Source organism: Papio anubis, chromosome 1, assembly GCF_008728515.1.
Source record: "Papio anubis isolate 15944 chromosome 1, Panubis1.0, whole genome shotgun sequence".
Taxonomy (NCBI): domain Eukaryota; kingdom Metazoa; phylum Chordata; class Mammalia; order Primates; family Cercopithecidae; genus Papio; species Papio anubis.
Genome location: NC_044976.1, coordinates 7,198,995 through 7,211,511, shown reverse-complemented (window position 1 = coordinate 7,211,511; position 12,517 = coordinate 7,198,995). Strand labels below are relative to the sequence as shown.

General features: G+C 57.3%; 1 protein-coding gene across 14 annotated transcripts in view; it reads left to right on the top strand.

Annotated features, from left to right (window-relative positions):
- RERE (arginine-glutamic acid dipeptide repeats) overlaps positions 1 to 11,342 on the top strand; it is a 465,254-nt gene extending 453,912 nt beyond the window's left edge. For all 14 annotated transcript variants that reach the window (XM_017956872.3, XM_017956875.3, XM_017956864.3 and 11 more), the window contains 8 exons: positions 868 to 1,029; positions 1,826 to 1,939; positions 2,213 to 3,591; positions 3,717 to 3,939; positions 4,781 to 5,501; positions 7,412 to 7,558; positions 8,098 to 8,278; positions 8,602 to 11,342. In XM_017956872.3, the coding sequence (XP_017812361.1) occupies positions 868 to 1,029; positions 1,826 to 1,939; positions 2,213 to 3,591; positions 3,717 to 3,939; positions 4,781 to 5,501; positions 7,412 to 7,558; positions 8,098 to 8,278; positions 8,602 to 8,635 (2,961 nt within the window). In that variant the 3' untranslated portion in view covers positions 8,636 to 11,342. The remainder of the gene's footprint in view (positions 1 to 867; positions 1,030 to 1,825; positions 1,940 to 2,212; positions 3,592 to 3,716; positions 3,940 to 4,780; positions 5,502 to 7,411; positions 7,559 to 8,097; positions 8,279 to 8,601) is intronic.
- Positions 11,343 to 12,517: the final 1,175 nt, after the last annotated feature.

The following is a 12,517-nucleotide window of genomic DNA, read 5'->3' as shown; positions in this document are numbered from 1 at the left end:
TTAAATTTGCAGGCTCTTTTGTGTTAGGGTGTTTGTGGTTTTTAAAAAATGTTTGATCCCATTTTGGAAACTTCTGGTACATTTTTCTGCTCACTGTATAGCTCCTCCCATAAAGAGACTTTGTTTTCTAGGTTGGAAATGTGCCAGAGACTTTGGGAGGGGCTGTTTCCAGGTTTGGGGCTGAGGGTACTGACAGGGTCTTTCCCTTGAGCCTCCCCTATGGCCCCTTTAGGCAGGTGGGTGGGACCTTCCTCCGCCCCTTGTATGCTGTCAGGGCTGGCCCGCCCCGCTCACTCAGAAGGGAGCGGTCCACCAGCCAGAACCGTTGTCTCCTGATCTCTTCTGAGCCCTCATGGCTTTGCAGAAACATGCTGAAGCCCTCAGCGGCTTGGGGAGCTGAGCAGCTTTATTTGACAGCTTCATCTCTTTGGGTCACTTCCTGTCCTGTTAGATTAAATCCACAGGTGTTTGATTTCATTTGGTTTGGTTGAGAGAATGGACAATTATGAGGAATAAACAGAAAGGGTAGGGTGCTTTAAAGATGGCCCCAGTCGACTTTCTGCCACTCAGAAAGCGTGGTTTGTTTCCAGCACACGTTGTTCAGGACAGTCCCTTGGGATGAGTGCTTTAGGTTTGAGAACCGCTTTCTGGCATGAGCCCACCCATTTCCCCACCTCTTCCCTGAGCTCCACACGGACCTTCACGCAGCCAGCGACGGGCAGGGTAGCCTATTGTTTGCCAAGGTCTAGGATTTGCTGAGAGGCTGATGGGGTGTGCTCTTCAGGCTCCTTCCTGTGGGCTGGGCTCAGGTGGGCCCACATGGGGACCGGGAATCTGGTGTCACCAGTCTTCGGTTTGGGTGGGCAGATGTCGACACTACGCAGTGGTCGGAAGAAGCAGCCAGCCAGCCCTGATGGTCGCACCTCACCCATCAATGAAGACATCCGCTCCAGCGGCCGGAACTCCCCTAGCGCTGCCAGCACCTCCAGCAATGACAGTAAAGCAGAGACAGTGAAGAAGTCGGCCAAGGTCAGGTGCTGGGGGAATAGTAGGGGCTATTCTGTCCCTCCCTTCCATTAAAACTGGGTTGCTGGCGTTCGTGATCAGCTCCCTCAGACACAAGGATGCAGCTCAGCATTGTCCTGGCCTAGGGGCTGCAGACTGAAGGCTGGGGGCCTAGAGAAAGGGGCTCCAGCACCAACCCTTGGGGGCCACCTCTGTCTCAAACATCCTAAGTTCTCAAAGGTAGAGAGTGTGGGGAGTGGTTAGAACGGCTCCCTCCAGAGCCAAGTACAGTCCTCCCTCGGTATCTTCTGGAGATTGGCTCCAGAGCCTCCACCTCCACCGCCCAGGATACCAAAATCCACAGGTGCTCAAATCTCATATACGTTGACACAGTGTTTTGCACGTAACCAGTCACATCCTCCTGTAGACTCTAAATCATCCCTAGGTTACTTCTACTGCCCAGTACAATGTAAACGCAGTAAACAGTGGTTCCACTGCCTTGTTTAGGAGACAATGACAAGAAAACACTATGTGCATGTTCAGTATAGATGTAACCATCATAGTCCTGCCTACATTTTCAGTCCGCGGTTGCTTGAATGTGAGGATGCAAACCCACAGATGCGGAGGGCTGGCTGTCATTCCCACCCCCAGATACGTGTTCCTTCTTGGCCCTAGTTGACCCTTCTAGAGCTTTTTGCTCCTGGAGATGGAACTCAGAATGAGGGAGCAAAGTTGTCTATAAACTGTCATCATTTCCCTGCTGAGGCTGATGGGATGGCCTCCCTTGGCCTGATTGCTCCTTGTGGGCTTCCCTCTGCAGAAGGTGAAGGAGGAAGCCTCTTCCCCTCTTAAGAGTACCAAACGCCAGCGGGAGAAGGTGGCCTCTGATACGGAGGAGGCTGACAGGACCAGCTCCAAGAAGACAAAAACGCAGGTGAGGTTTGCCGCTGAGCCTTGCTGAGTTAAGCTAATGCTTCTTCAGAAGCCCCCAGCCGGGGTTCTCCCTAGTTGGTGGCCGTGCCCTGTCTCCTAGTGTGGGGCTGGAGTGGCCCTTGACACTGGCTGGGTTGGGGCACGACCTGTGGTTCTGGAGCCAAGCTTGCTACTTCATCTGCTCAAACCCTTACTGTGTGTCCAGCGCTGGCGGTGCAGAGCACACAGGGCTCTGCCCTCCTGGGACTTCCATCCTTCCCTTCTCTGATTCTAGGAGATCAGCCGGCCCAACTCACCATCTGAAGGCGAGGGAGAGAGTTCAGACAGTCGCAGCGTCAACGATGAGGGTAGCAGTGACCCCAAAGACATCGACCAGGACAATCGCAGCACGTCCCCGAGCATCCCCAGCCCCCAGGACAATGAGAGTGACTCGGACTCGTCAGCCCAGCAGCAGATGCTGCAGGCCCAGCCCCCAGCCTTGCAGGCTCCCACTGGGGTCACCCCAGCTCCCTCCTCAGCTCCTCCAGGGACCCCTCAGCTGCCTGCGCCAGGGCCCATGCCCTCTGCCACTGCAGTTCCCCCGCAGGGCTCCCCCACGGCCTCCCAGGCCCCTAACCAGCCGCAGGCTCCCACAGCGCCTGTTCCGCATACCCACATCCAACAGGCACCGGCCCTGCACCCCCAGCGGCCACCCTCCCCGCATCCCCCGCCACATCCCTCACCGCACCCCCCTCTGCAGCCTCTGACTGGGTCGGCAGGCCAGCCCTCTGCACCCTCTCATGCCCAGCCCACCCTGCACGGTCAGGGCCCACCTGGCCCTCACAGCCTACAGACTGGGCCCCTGCTGCAGCACCCAGGCCCCCCACAGCCCTTTGGCCTCCCTCCCCAGGCCTCCCAAGGCCAGGCCCCTCTGGGGACCTCCCCAGCCGCAGCGCACCCTCACACCTCCCTGCAGCTGCCAGCCTCTCAGTCGGCACTGCAGTCCCAACAGCCTCCACGGGAGCAGCCCCTGCCGCCAGCGCCCTTGGCCATGCCCCACATCAAGCCCCCGCCCACCACTCCCATCCCCCAGCTGCCGGCGCCACAGGCCCACAAGCACCCTCCCCACCTCTCAGGGCCCTCACCCTTCTCCATGAATGCCAACCTGCCGCCCCCTCCAGCCCTGAAGCCCCTGAGCTCCCTGTCCACACACCATCCCCCGTCGGCTCACCCCCCACCCCTGCAGCTCATGCCTCAGAGCCAGCCGTTGCCCTCCTCACCTGCCCAGCCCCCTGGGCTGACCCAGAGCCAGAACCTGCCCCCGCCTCCTGCCTCCCACCCCCCTACAGGCCTCCACCAGGTGGCCCCCCAACCCCCATTTGCTCAGCACCCCTTTGTCCCTGGAGGCCCTCCTCCTATCACCCCTCCGACCTGCCCCTCCACCTCTACCCCACCGGCGGGACCTGGCACCTCAGCCCAGCCACCCTGTTCTGCTGCGGTGGCTTCAGGAGGCAGCATAGCAGGGGGGTCATCCTGCCCACTCCCCACGGTCCAGATCAAGGAGGAGGCTCTGGATGACACTGAGGAGCCTGAGAGTCCCCCTCCCCCACCAAGGAGCCCATCCCCTGAGCCCACTGTGGTGGACACCCCCAGCCACGCCAGCCAGTCAGCTAGGTAAGCTTCCTAGAGCTCCGGGACAGGTCAGGCACAGGTGGGCTGGTGGGGGCAAGTTCTGGTGGGAGGGAGGGACGGGGTGGGTTTTGGCAGGAGCTCCCAGCAAGATCTGTGGCTTTTCTCAGGTTCTACAAACACCTGGACCGGGGCTACAACTCGTGTGCACGGACAGACCTGTACTTCATGCCTCTGGCCGGGTCCAAGCTGGCCAAGAAGAGGGAGGAGGCCATTGAGAAGGCCAAGCGCGAGGCTGAGCAGAAAGCCCGAGAGGAGCGAGAGCGGGAGAAGGAAAAGGAGAAGGAGCGGGAGCGGGAACGAGAGCGGGAGCGCGAGGCAGAGCGGGCAGCTGTGAGTCCAGGGTTGGCGAGGTGTGAGGGGGGCGCTGGTCCGTCCTGCGCCTGGGAGCCACGCTGGGCCACCCAGCACTGCCCTTGGCTGCCTGACTCGGCCTCCTGGCAGCTAGAGGGTTGGGTGCTATTTACACCCTCTCTCCACGCCTGACGGGGGCTGCACGTCCCAAGCTGCCGGGGTAACTGCACATGGCAGGTCTAGGCTGACTCCCAGCAGTAACTGGGCGTCCTCCTGCCTGAGGGCCTTCAAGGAAAGGGCCTGTCCTTCCCCTGTAGCCTTTGGGTTCATAACTTCTAAGTAATTTGAAGGAGCCAGGGAGAAGCACAAGGGGTGCCTTGAGAGAAGACCCGAGCACTCAGGCGGTAACCAGGCCTCGAGGGGCCTCTCCAGCTGTCCTGCCTGTGGCCGCCTCATGGGCTGGGTGCTGTGGTGGTGGCCAGCTCTCTGCTGTCGTCGGGAGGAGAGGGCAGCCAACCCAGGAGGTGGCATGAGGGGCTCCCGGTGAGGTTCCTGGCCTGCTGGGCTCACTCACCCACGCCCCCTGGCTGTCACTGCCAGACACACCCTCACACGTAGACACCTCACACATGAGCTTTGTCTCACAGGGGCACACTCCCATCTGGGCCTGAGGGGAGCTGCGGGCACAGATGAGCCCGACCGTGCAGGGCCTGGACTGCATCCTGGTGTCAGGCCAAGGCCAGGGCCAGGTCTCTGTGGAGGGACCAGGGTGGCCTGTCAGAGCAGGCCAGGAGCAGGACCAGGCCCACCTCCGCATTGTGGGTCAAGTGGAGACCCCAGGCACTCTGGGGACCCCTCATGTTTTCTTTTCCTTCCGCAGAAGGCATCCAGCTCAGCGCATGAAGGTCGTCTCAGTGACCCCCAGCTCAGTGGTCCTGGCCACATGCGGCCATCCTTCGAGCCACCACCAACCACCATTGCTGCCGTGCCCCCCTACATCGGGCCTGACACACCTGCCCTTCGGACTCTGAGCGAGTACGCCCGGCCCCACGTCATGTCGCCCACCAACCGCAACCACCCCTTCTACATGCCCCTTAACCCCACGGACCCCCTGCTGGCCTACCACATGCCTGGCCTCTACAACGTCGACCCCACCATCCGCGAGCGGGAGCTCCGGGAGCGGGAGATCCGAGAGCGGGAGATCCGGGAGCGCGAGCTGCGGGAGAGGATGAAACCGGGCTTCGAGGTGAAGCCCCCAGAGCTGGACCCCCTGCACCCAGCCGCCAACCCCATGGAGCACTTTGCCCGGCACAGCGCCCTCACCATACCCCCGACGGCCGGGCCCCACCCTTTTGCTTCTTTCCACCCGGGCCTGAACCCCTTGGAGAGGGAGAGATTGGCCCTGGCGGGCCCCCAGCTGCGGCCCGAGATGAGCTACCCTGACAGACTGGCAGCAGAGCGTATCCACGCAGAGCGCATGGCGTCACTGACCAGCGACCCCCTGGCCCGACTGCAGATGTTCAACGTGACTCCACACCATCACCAGCACTCACACATTCACTCCCACCTCCACCTCCACCAGCAGGACCCCCTCCACCAAGGTGCGTGCCCCGGCGTGGCAGGTGGGACAGAGGCACAGGGAGGGGTGCAGAGCCTGATGAGTGACAGTCACCATCCAGGAGCAGAAAGTGTTCTTTTCTGAACAGATTCCTCATACTTGGCAGATCTTAGAAGAGCTCAGCATCCACTACCGTCATGGTTTTGCTGTATCACAGTCTGTCCTTGGCCCTGCAGCTCTCCAGAACTGCAAGGCCTCAGACAGCTGCAGCACACAGGGGTGAAGCCTGTGTTATCGGCCCTGTGCCTGGGATGGAGGGAAGTGGCCTAGGCCCACGGGGCAGGGTAAGGGCAGCACAGCAGTGTCATGTGGCCTTTGGAGCCAAGGAACGTACAGATGAGGCACTGCGCTACTCAGGGGTCACTTGGTGAGAATTAAAAGCACAGTCCTCTTCTCTTGAGGAGCGAGGCTGGGCAGGCCTCCTGCTGGCTTTGGCTGAGTTCTCCGAGCTGACCCACCTGGCCAGGGCTGCCCAGTCCTATCCACCATGGGAGTAGGAGCTCCTGAAGGCCGCTCATTCACCAGCTGTGGGGAGGCTGCTCTAAGGCAGAGGTGAGATGGCGCAGGAGGGTGGCTACTGTGCTTTAAGGAGGCAGGTTCACCGCTCCATGGGACTTGGGAGTACAGGTCCCGTGGTACAGCCTGTGTGCAGGGCTTCCTCACCAGCCACCCTCCAGTGTGGGGCAGGATGACTGAGAGGCCAAGGCCCAGAGGGAGGGTGGGGAGCCACCTTGCTTGGAGGCACCAGGTGCCTCCCCTGCTCCTGTACCCAGTCCTGGCATGGGAGAGCACTCACCATTGCCATCCTCATATCTGAAGCTCTGTTGCCACCTGGTGTAGACCTTACAAGCCTTGGTCTAACAAGTGTTGAGGACAGGTAGTCATTTGCTCATTCCTGCATCATTCATTCAGCATGTGTTTACTGAACCCCTGGGATGTGCCAGGCACAGTTGTAGGTGCTGGCAGAACCCCTGTCCACATTCACCTTCCAGTTTGGGGAGATAGTTGAAAGATGTGTGCTGGGTTGTGAGAGGTGGAAAGTGCACGTTCTGGAAGAAAATAAATCCGGAAGAGGGAATCAGGAGAGTGGGGGGCAGGGGCAGTGTGGCAGTTTTAAGAAGGCTGTCAGGAGAGGACCGCTGAGGACGTAGCAGAGACATGGAGGAGGTGAAAGGGCAAGCTGTGGGAAACGGGCAAGAGCAGCCACAGAGGCCGAGGGGGGCTCCCAACCTTCCAGGGACCCCCGGGCAGTGTGGCTGAAGGTGGCAACCCTGAAACCCTGCCAGCACCTGTGTTGGCTGGAGCTGGGGGATAGGAGGTAAGGGTAGGAGGTGGTGTGGTGAGGTCAGATCAAGGCAACTTTCTGAAGGGAGAGATGCAAGATTTGGCGCCAGCAGAGAAGAGAGGGCAGTGCCGGGCCGGGTTCCCATTCTGCGCCACCGGCTCTGCTGGCCTCCTTTGGGTTCTGCAAGTGAAAGGCAGGGAGACAGCCCTTGGCAGGGCGTGCCAGCCCAACACCTGGTGGGGCAAGGCTGTATGCTCCTGTGACCTGACAGGCAGAGGGCAGGCCCAGGTGGCTGACGAGAGGAACCCTGCTGATCCCAGATCCTTGACCAAACCGGACTGAGATTGCCTGTTGGGGGTGCTCCACAAAGGGACTAGGAAGTACCTGCATCAGCGGTGGGCTCATCACTTCTCTCTGCCTCTGGAGCTGTTGTTGAAGGTGGAGGCAGCCACTTTAGGGCAGGGCCACCTGCAACCAGGTGGTGCATCCGGCCCTGGTGACCCGGAGCCAGCTTGGGCTAGGAGGAAGTCATCGGCCATTCCAGCTAAGGGGGACAAACATTGAAGAGCCGCGCGCTGCCTCCATCTGGCCTTTTGTCCTTTCTTTAGGTTCAGCAGGCCCCGTTCACCCGCTGGTCGACCCCCTGACTGCTGGCCCCCACCTGGCTCGCTTCCCCTACCCGCCTGGCACTCTCCCCAACCCTCTGCTTGGACAGCCGCCTCACGAGCACGAGATGCTTCGCCATCCAGTTTTCGGTAAGACTTCCCCTCTGGGAGGGGCGGGGAGGCCGTGTGAGTTGGGTTGGGGTCTGGTCTGCTGTCTTCATTCATTCATTCATTCATTCATTCATTCATGCGTTGAGCAGGCAGGTTCTTTCCCCCTGCATGCAGGGGGTCCGTGGGGGAAACAAGCCTGCACTCTGGCACTCTGGCACTCTGGGGGCTGCCTGGGGTAGGGGGTCATAAATGCATCAGCCTTGCTAAGAGCCAGGACTGCAGGACCAGTCAAAGTAGCAGAGGGGGCTCATAGCAGGTCTCTGAAGGAGAAGCACTTGGGCTGAGGCCTGGAGCATGTGGAGGAGGGGCCGGGAAGGGTCCAGGCAGAGGCTCCCAAGGGCACCTCCTGCCTCCCCGGAGGCTCTGCCTTCTGGCTTTCTGCAGTCTGGGAGGGGCTGGCTCCTGTGTCCGTGCTGGCACCTCTCCTGTGCTCCTTGCCGTTTGCTGTGCCTGTGCTGTCCCGGTCTTGGCCAGTCCTCTGGCTATTTCTGTAGCGCAGGTTGTTTTGTGTTTGGCAGGCACCCCCTATCCCCGAGACCTGCCTGGGGCCATCCCACCCCCCATGTCAGCAGCCCACCAGCTGCAGGCCATGCACGCCCAGTCGGCTGAGCTGCAGAGACTGGCCATGGAGCAGCAGTGGCTGCATGGACACCCCCACATGCATGGTGGCCACCTACCAAGTCAGGAAGATTATTACAGGTGAGGTGGGGTGCTGGGAGGGAGTGGAGGGGGATCTGAGCCCAGGCTCCCACCAAACCCCCCATGTGCCCACGGTGCTTCTCCCGCAGTGCCCAGGGCCAGGCTCCTCCCCCTCGGCCTGCTGGGCCCTAGAGGGGACATTGCGGAACCACAGTGATGGGAGAAGCAGAGGAAGGGAGGTGTTGGGAGGGTAGGTCAGCTACACAGGAGGCTGCAGGCTTGGGCTTGGATTGCCTGGCTATTGCCTTTGGGGTTGCCCCCAGCCTGCCTGACTGCCTGCCTAGGCCTGAGACTAAATATGCTTTCCTGTTTTGTCTTTCCAGTCGACTGAAGAAAGAAGGTGACAAGCAGTTATAAGTTATTTATTTGTTAATGCTGGCTGTGGAAACCCCAGTTCTTGGGGGGAGAAACAGGACTTTTTACATACAATAGGAGCTGCAAAAGCAAAAAGAATATCTTCTAAAGATTTCTTTATATATTTAAAAACCCACAACTAAAAATGTATCCACATAATAGTGTTCGTTTGTCGAGAGGATTTCCCGAGACTGGTTTGGATCTCCCTGCATGACAGTCCCCCAGAAACTTAGTGAGTCCTGGACTGGACTGAACATCCAGAAAGCTTCCCTGCAATCTTGGGGTTTGGCTTTAGTTTTCTTTTCCTTGATTTCTCAGTAGGTGCTAGAATCCAGTTCACACCCTTCACTGTGCGTGCAGACACACTGACACACTCTGCCACGAGTGCTCCAGAGCCCGCGAGGCTTGCAGATCGGTGGCATAGGAATTTGGAATCCAAGAGCTATAATTTTTAGAAAAATCTTTTATTTTAATACATTGTAGGAAATCTTCATAATTTGAGAAAGTTCTGCAGCATGGCTTTTTACGTCTGTAAATAAATAATTTTAGAACAGCCTTTTTTTTCTTCCATAAACTACTATTGTGATCTATTTTTTCCAGCCATGTCACTAATTGTGAATTCCTACCAACTATTGACAGAATACAGAGTTGATTTTTTAATAAAAAGTTATATATAATTATCCCTTTAATTAAAGGGAGCAAAGGGGCGTTCCACATGGACAGAGAGGCTTGGGCCGAGGCCTGGTCACAGCAGCGAGCATCCAGGGTTTGCAGGGACGATGTTACAGACTGTCTGTTTTGCTGCCTTGCGTTTCACTTGTGTCTGCTCCTAGCCTGTGCTCTGCCAGCAGCGCAGACTTCTGCTCCATCAGACCTCTTCCATTTTGCACAGGGAGTGCAGGAGGTGAATGTTCACTTTCTGTTCTCCGGTGTCACTGTTCTGTTTCCACGGGATGGAAAGCGCATGGGCCTGTGTCCATTGTAGATTTCCTTCTAGATTTCTATGTACACACACTTGATTGTTCTGGATGAATGTCTTTTTTAATACTCCGAAAATTTCATCATCTAAGAAATTCAAGAAAATGATTCCATACAAATAACTCAGCACATGAGCAACCCAGGACATATGCCTGCCAAAAGGATCTGTTAGAAGGCTGCCCTCTCGTGCTCATTGTCATCTGGATCTTGTGGTGAGGACGGCCCCGTCATTCTTGCCACAGACTGAGGCCACTTTTGAGCAAGGGAGATCCTGGAGTTAAGACAGGTGTTGGGGGTAGTCTGTATTTCACCCTAGGAGCAGGTCTGCATGGTGACCTCGCCCCGCACTGGTAAACCATTTGAGTCCCACTCTTCGTCCTGGAAGTGGGAACTGGAGTCCCACCCACAAATGTGCAGTCAGAAAGCCAGCTTTGTGGGGGCCGCTTCTTAGGAGGCCAGGCCCTTCTGAGCGGAACAGTCCTGGAGAGAGCCTGCCCTCCTTTCCAGGGTGCCGCTGTAATGCACTTTCTCCCAGGCTGAGTGCAGGCTCTTCCGGGTTGTCTCCCCTCTGTCAGCCCTGCTTCCTGCCAGGACATGTCCTCTTCCGATCTTTTTCTCTCGGACACTTGACAGCTCTTCTGCCATTGTGCTGGTCCCATCCCAAGAATTGTAGGACAAAAAGAGACCACACTGGGTCAGAGGACACAAAGTCCACCTAGGACCCAGGCCGCAGAGGGAGCAGGAAGAGAGGCTGATAGTTTGATCCAGAAACCAGCAGGTACTAGCTCCAATTCAGGTTCTGGAGTCAAATAGGGGCATTTCCAGTTTCTCTTAAAAACCATGTTTGGTTTCAGTTGGGATAGGATTGTTTTGTCTGTTGAAAATGTTTCTAGGTTTTTTTTTCTTCCATTTTTCTCTCATTCCATTTCTGCCTTAGCTTTAGTTTCTTAGCGGGGAGGAAAGCTCACATTCACCTTCTGCCGTGGGACTTCAGACCACAGTGGCTTGGAGGCATTCGTCTCCTTCTGGGGTGGGGACAGGCTCTCACGGCAGGCTTGTTCCCATGGCTCTGAGTGAGGCCTCTTCCTGCTGGGCTGCCAGACTCCTGCGCCCGGGCCCCCACCTTCTCGGCTTTTGGTTTTTCTTTCTTTTTGGTAGAACACAACATCTGCCATTCAGTTAAACCTTCTTTATCTCCTCCTCTGTCATCCGTTTTTCCAAAGAATTAAGAGTCGAGTCCTCTGAGGTCTGTACTTGAAAACCGTCCGAAGGTGTTCTCGTTACGTTTGCTTTTCTCCCCGTATCCCAAGGCGAAGCACTGAGATTCTTCCATCTAAAAAACCCTCGACCCGAAACCCTCACCTGGTCAGCTACAGTTTGTTTAGGAGGCCCTGACCTTCACGGTGTCTTTGAAGCCCAACCACTTGGTTTCCTTCAGATTTTCCTCCCTTTGTTCAGGGTTTGGTTTGGCTCCTCTGTGTGTGTCCGTATCTTGTTCAGTGTCCTCGAGGTTGAGCTTCACTCCACTGCGGCAGAGGCAGAGTGCACACTCGGATTTGCTACATTTCTATATATCTTGAAGCTAAATGTATATATGAGTAGTTCGCCGTGAGATAACACAGTGTGAACAGTAGACACCCAGAAATCGTGACTTCTGTGTTCTCTCCATTTGAGTATTTTGTAATTTTTTTGAAATATTTGTGGACATAAATAAAACCAAGCTACACTACAACCCCTGGGTGTCTCCCATGCGCTGTCTCATTCCTGGAGAGTGGGCGAGGATCCTGGCTGTTATGCTAGGTGGGGAAGGAGCAGAGGGAGAGTCGGCTGTTCCCTGCTACTCAGGACCCTGTTTGAGCGGCTTCCAGAAACATCCTCTGTCTGGGAAGAGGCTTTCCCTGGTGAGGGTGCCATCTTTCTGCGGCGGCTCCCCAAGCAACGGGATGGGCCCTAAGCAGGCATTGGCATTGGGACTAAAAGCATCTTCCCCTACCCCTCGCCATTCACCCCACACCTCTAATCTGTGGACATCGCCAGCGTGTATGGGCGTGTGGCAGCCTCCCTGCTCAGGAGACATCAGAGCCGCCCTCACCTGTCTCTCCCCAAGGCCAGCCAGTGCCCCAGCACCCCACCCTCCCGCCCAGCTCTAGAGTCGCCCTCAGGTGGCAGATGTATCCCAGTCCTAGGGGGCTCTGACCCTCCAAAGTGGGCAGGCATGGTTGGAATCTGCGCTGTGGCTTAAGAACCTGTCGGGTGGCCGGGCGCGGTGGCTCAAGCCTGTAATCCCAGCACTTTGGGAGGCCGAGGCGGGCGGATCACGAGGTCAGGAGATCGAGACCATCCTGGCTAACACAGTGAAACCCCGTCTCTACTAAAAAAAATACAAAAAACTAGCTGGGCGAGGTGGCGGGCGCCTGTAGTCCCAGCTACTCGGGAGGCTGAGGCAGGAGAATGGCGTAAACCCGGGAGGCGGAGCTTGCAGTGAGCTGAGATCTGGCCACTGCACTCCAGCCTGGGAGACAGAGCGAGACTCTGCCTTAAAAAAAAAAAAAAAAAAAAAAGAACCTGTCGGGAATCTGCACTGTGGCTTAAGAACCTGTCGAGGGCGTTTTCCTGAAGCCTCAGGATTGTCCCAGGAAGTGTGTCCACCCCTTGTCATCTGGCATGGGGCCATGAGTTTCTAGATGTTTTGGGACATGGGAAGAGAACAGCCCAGAAGGCTGTTGGTAAACTGCCCTCAAACCAGGCAGGATCCGCCACGTGGTAAAGACTTGGGGAGCAGCAGGCACCAGGCACTGCCTCACTCAGGACCTGAGAAAGCATCGTCATACAAGGACCCGAGTGGCACACGCAGTGACGGTCCTCGAGGCAAACAGCAGGGGTCCTGCTCAGCATCATAGCTGACCA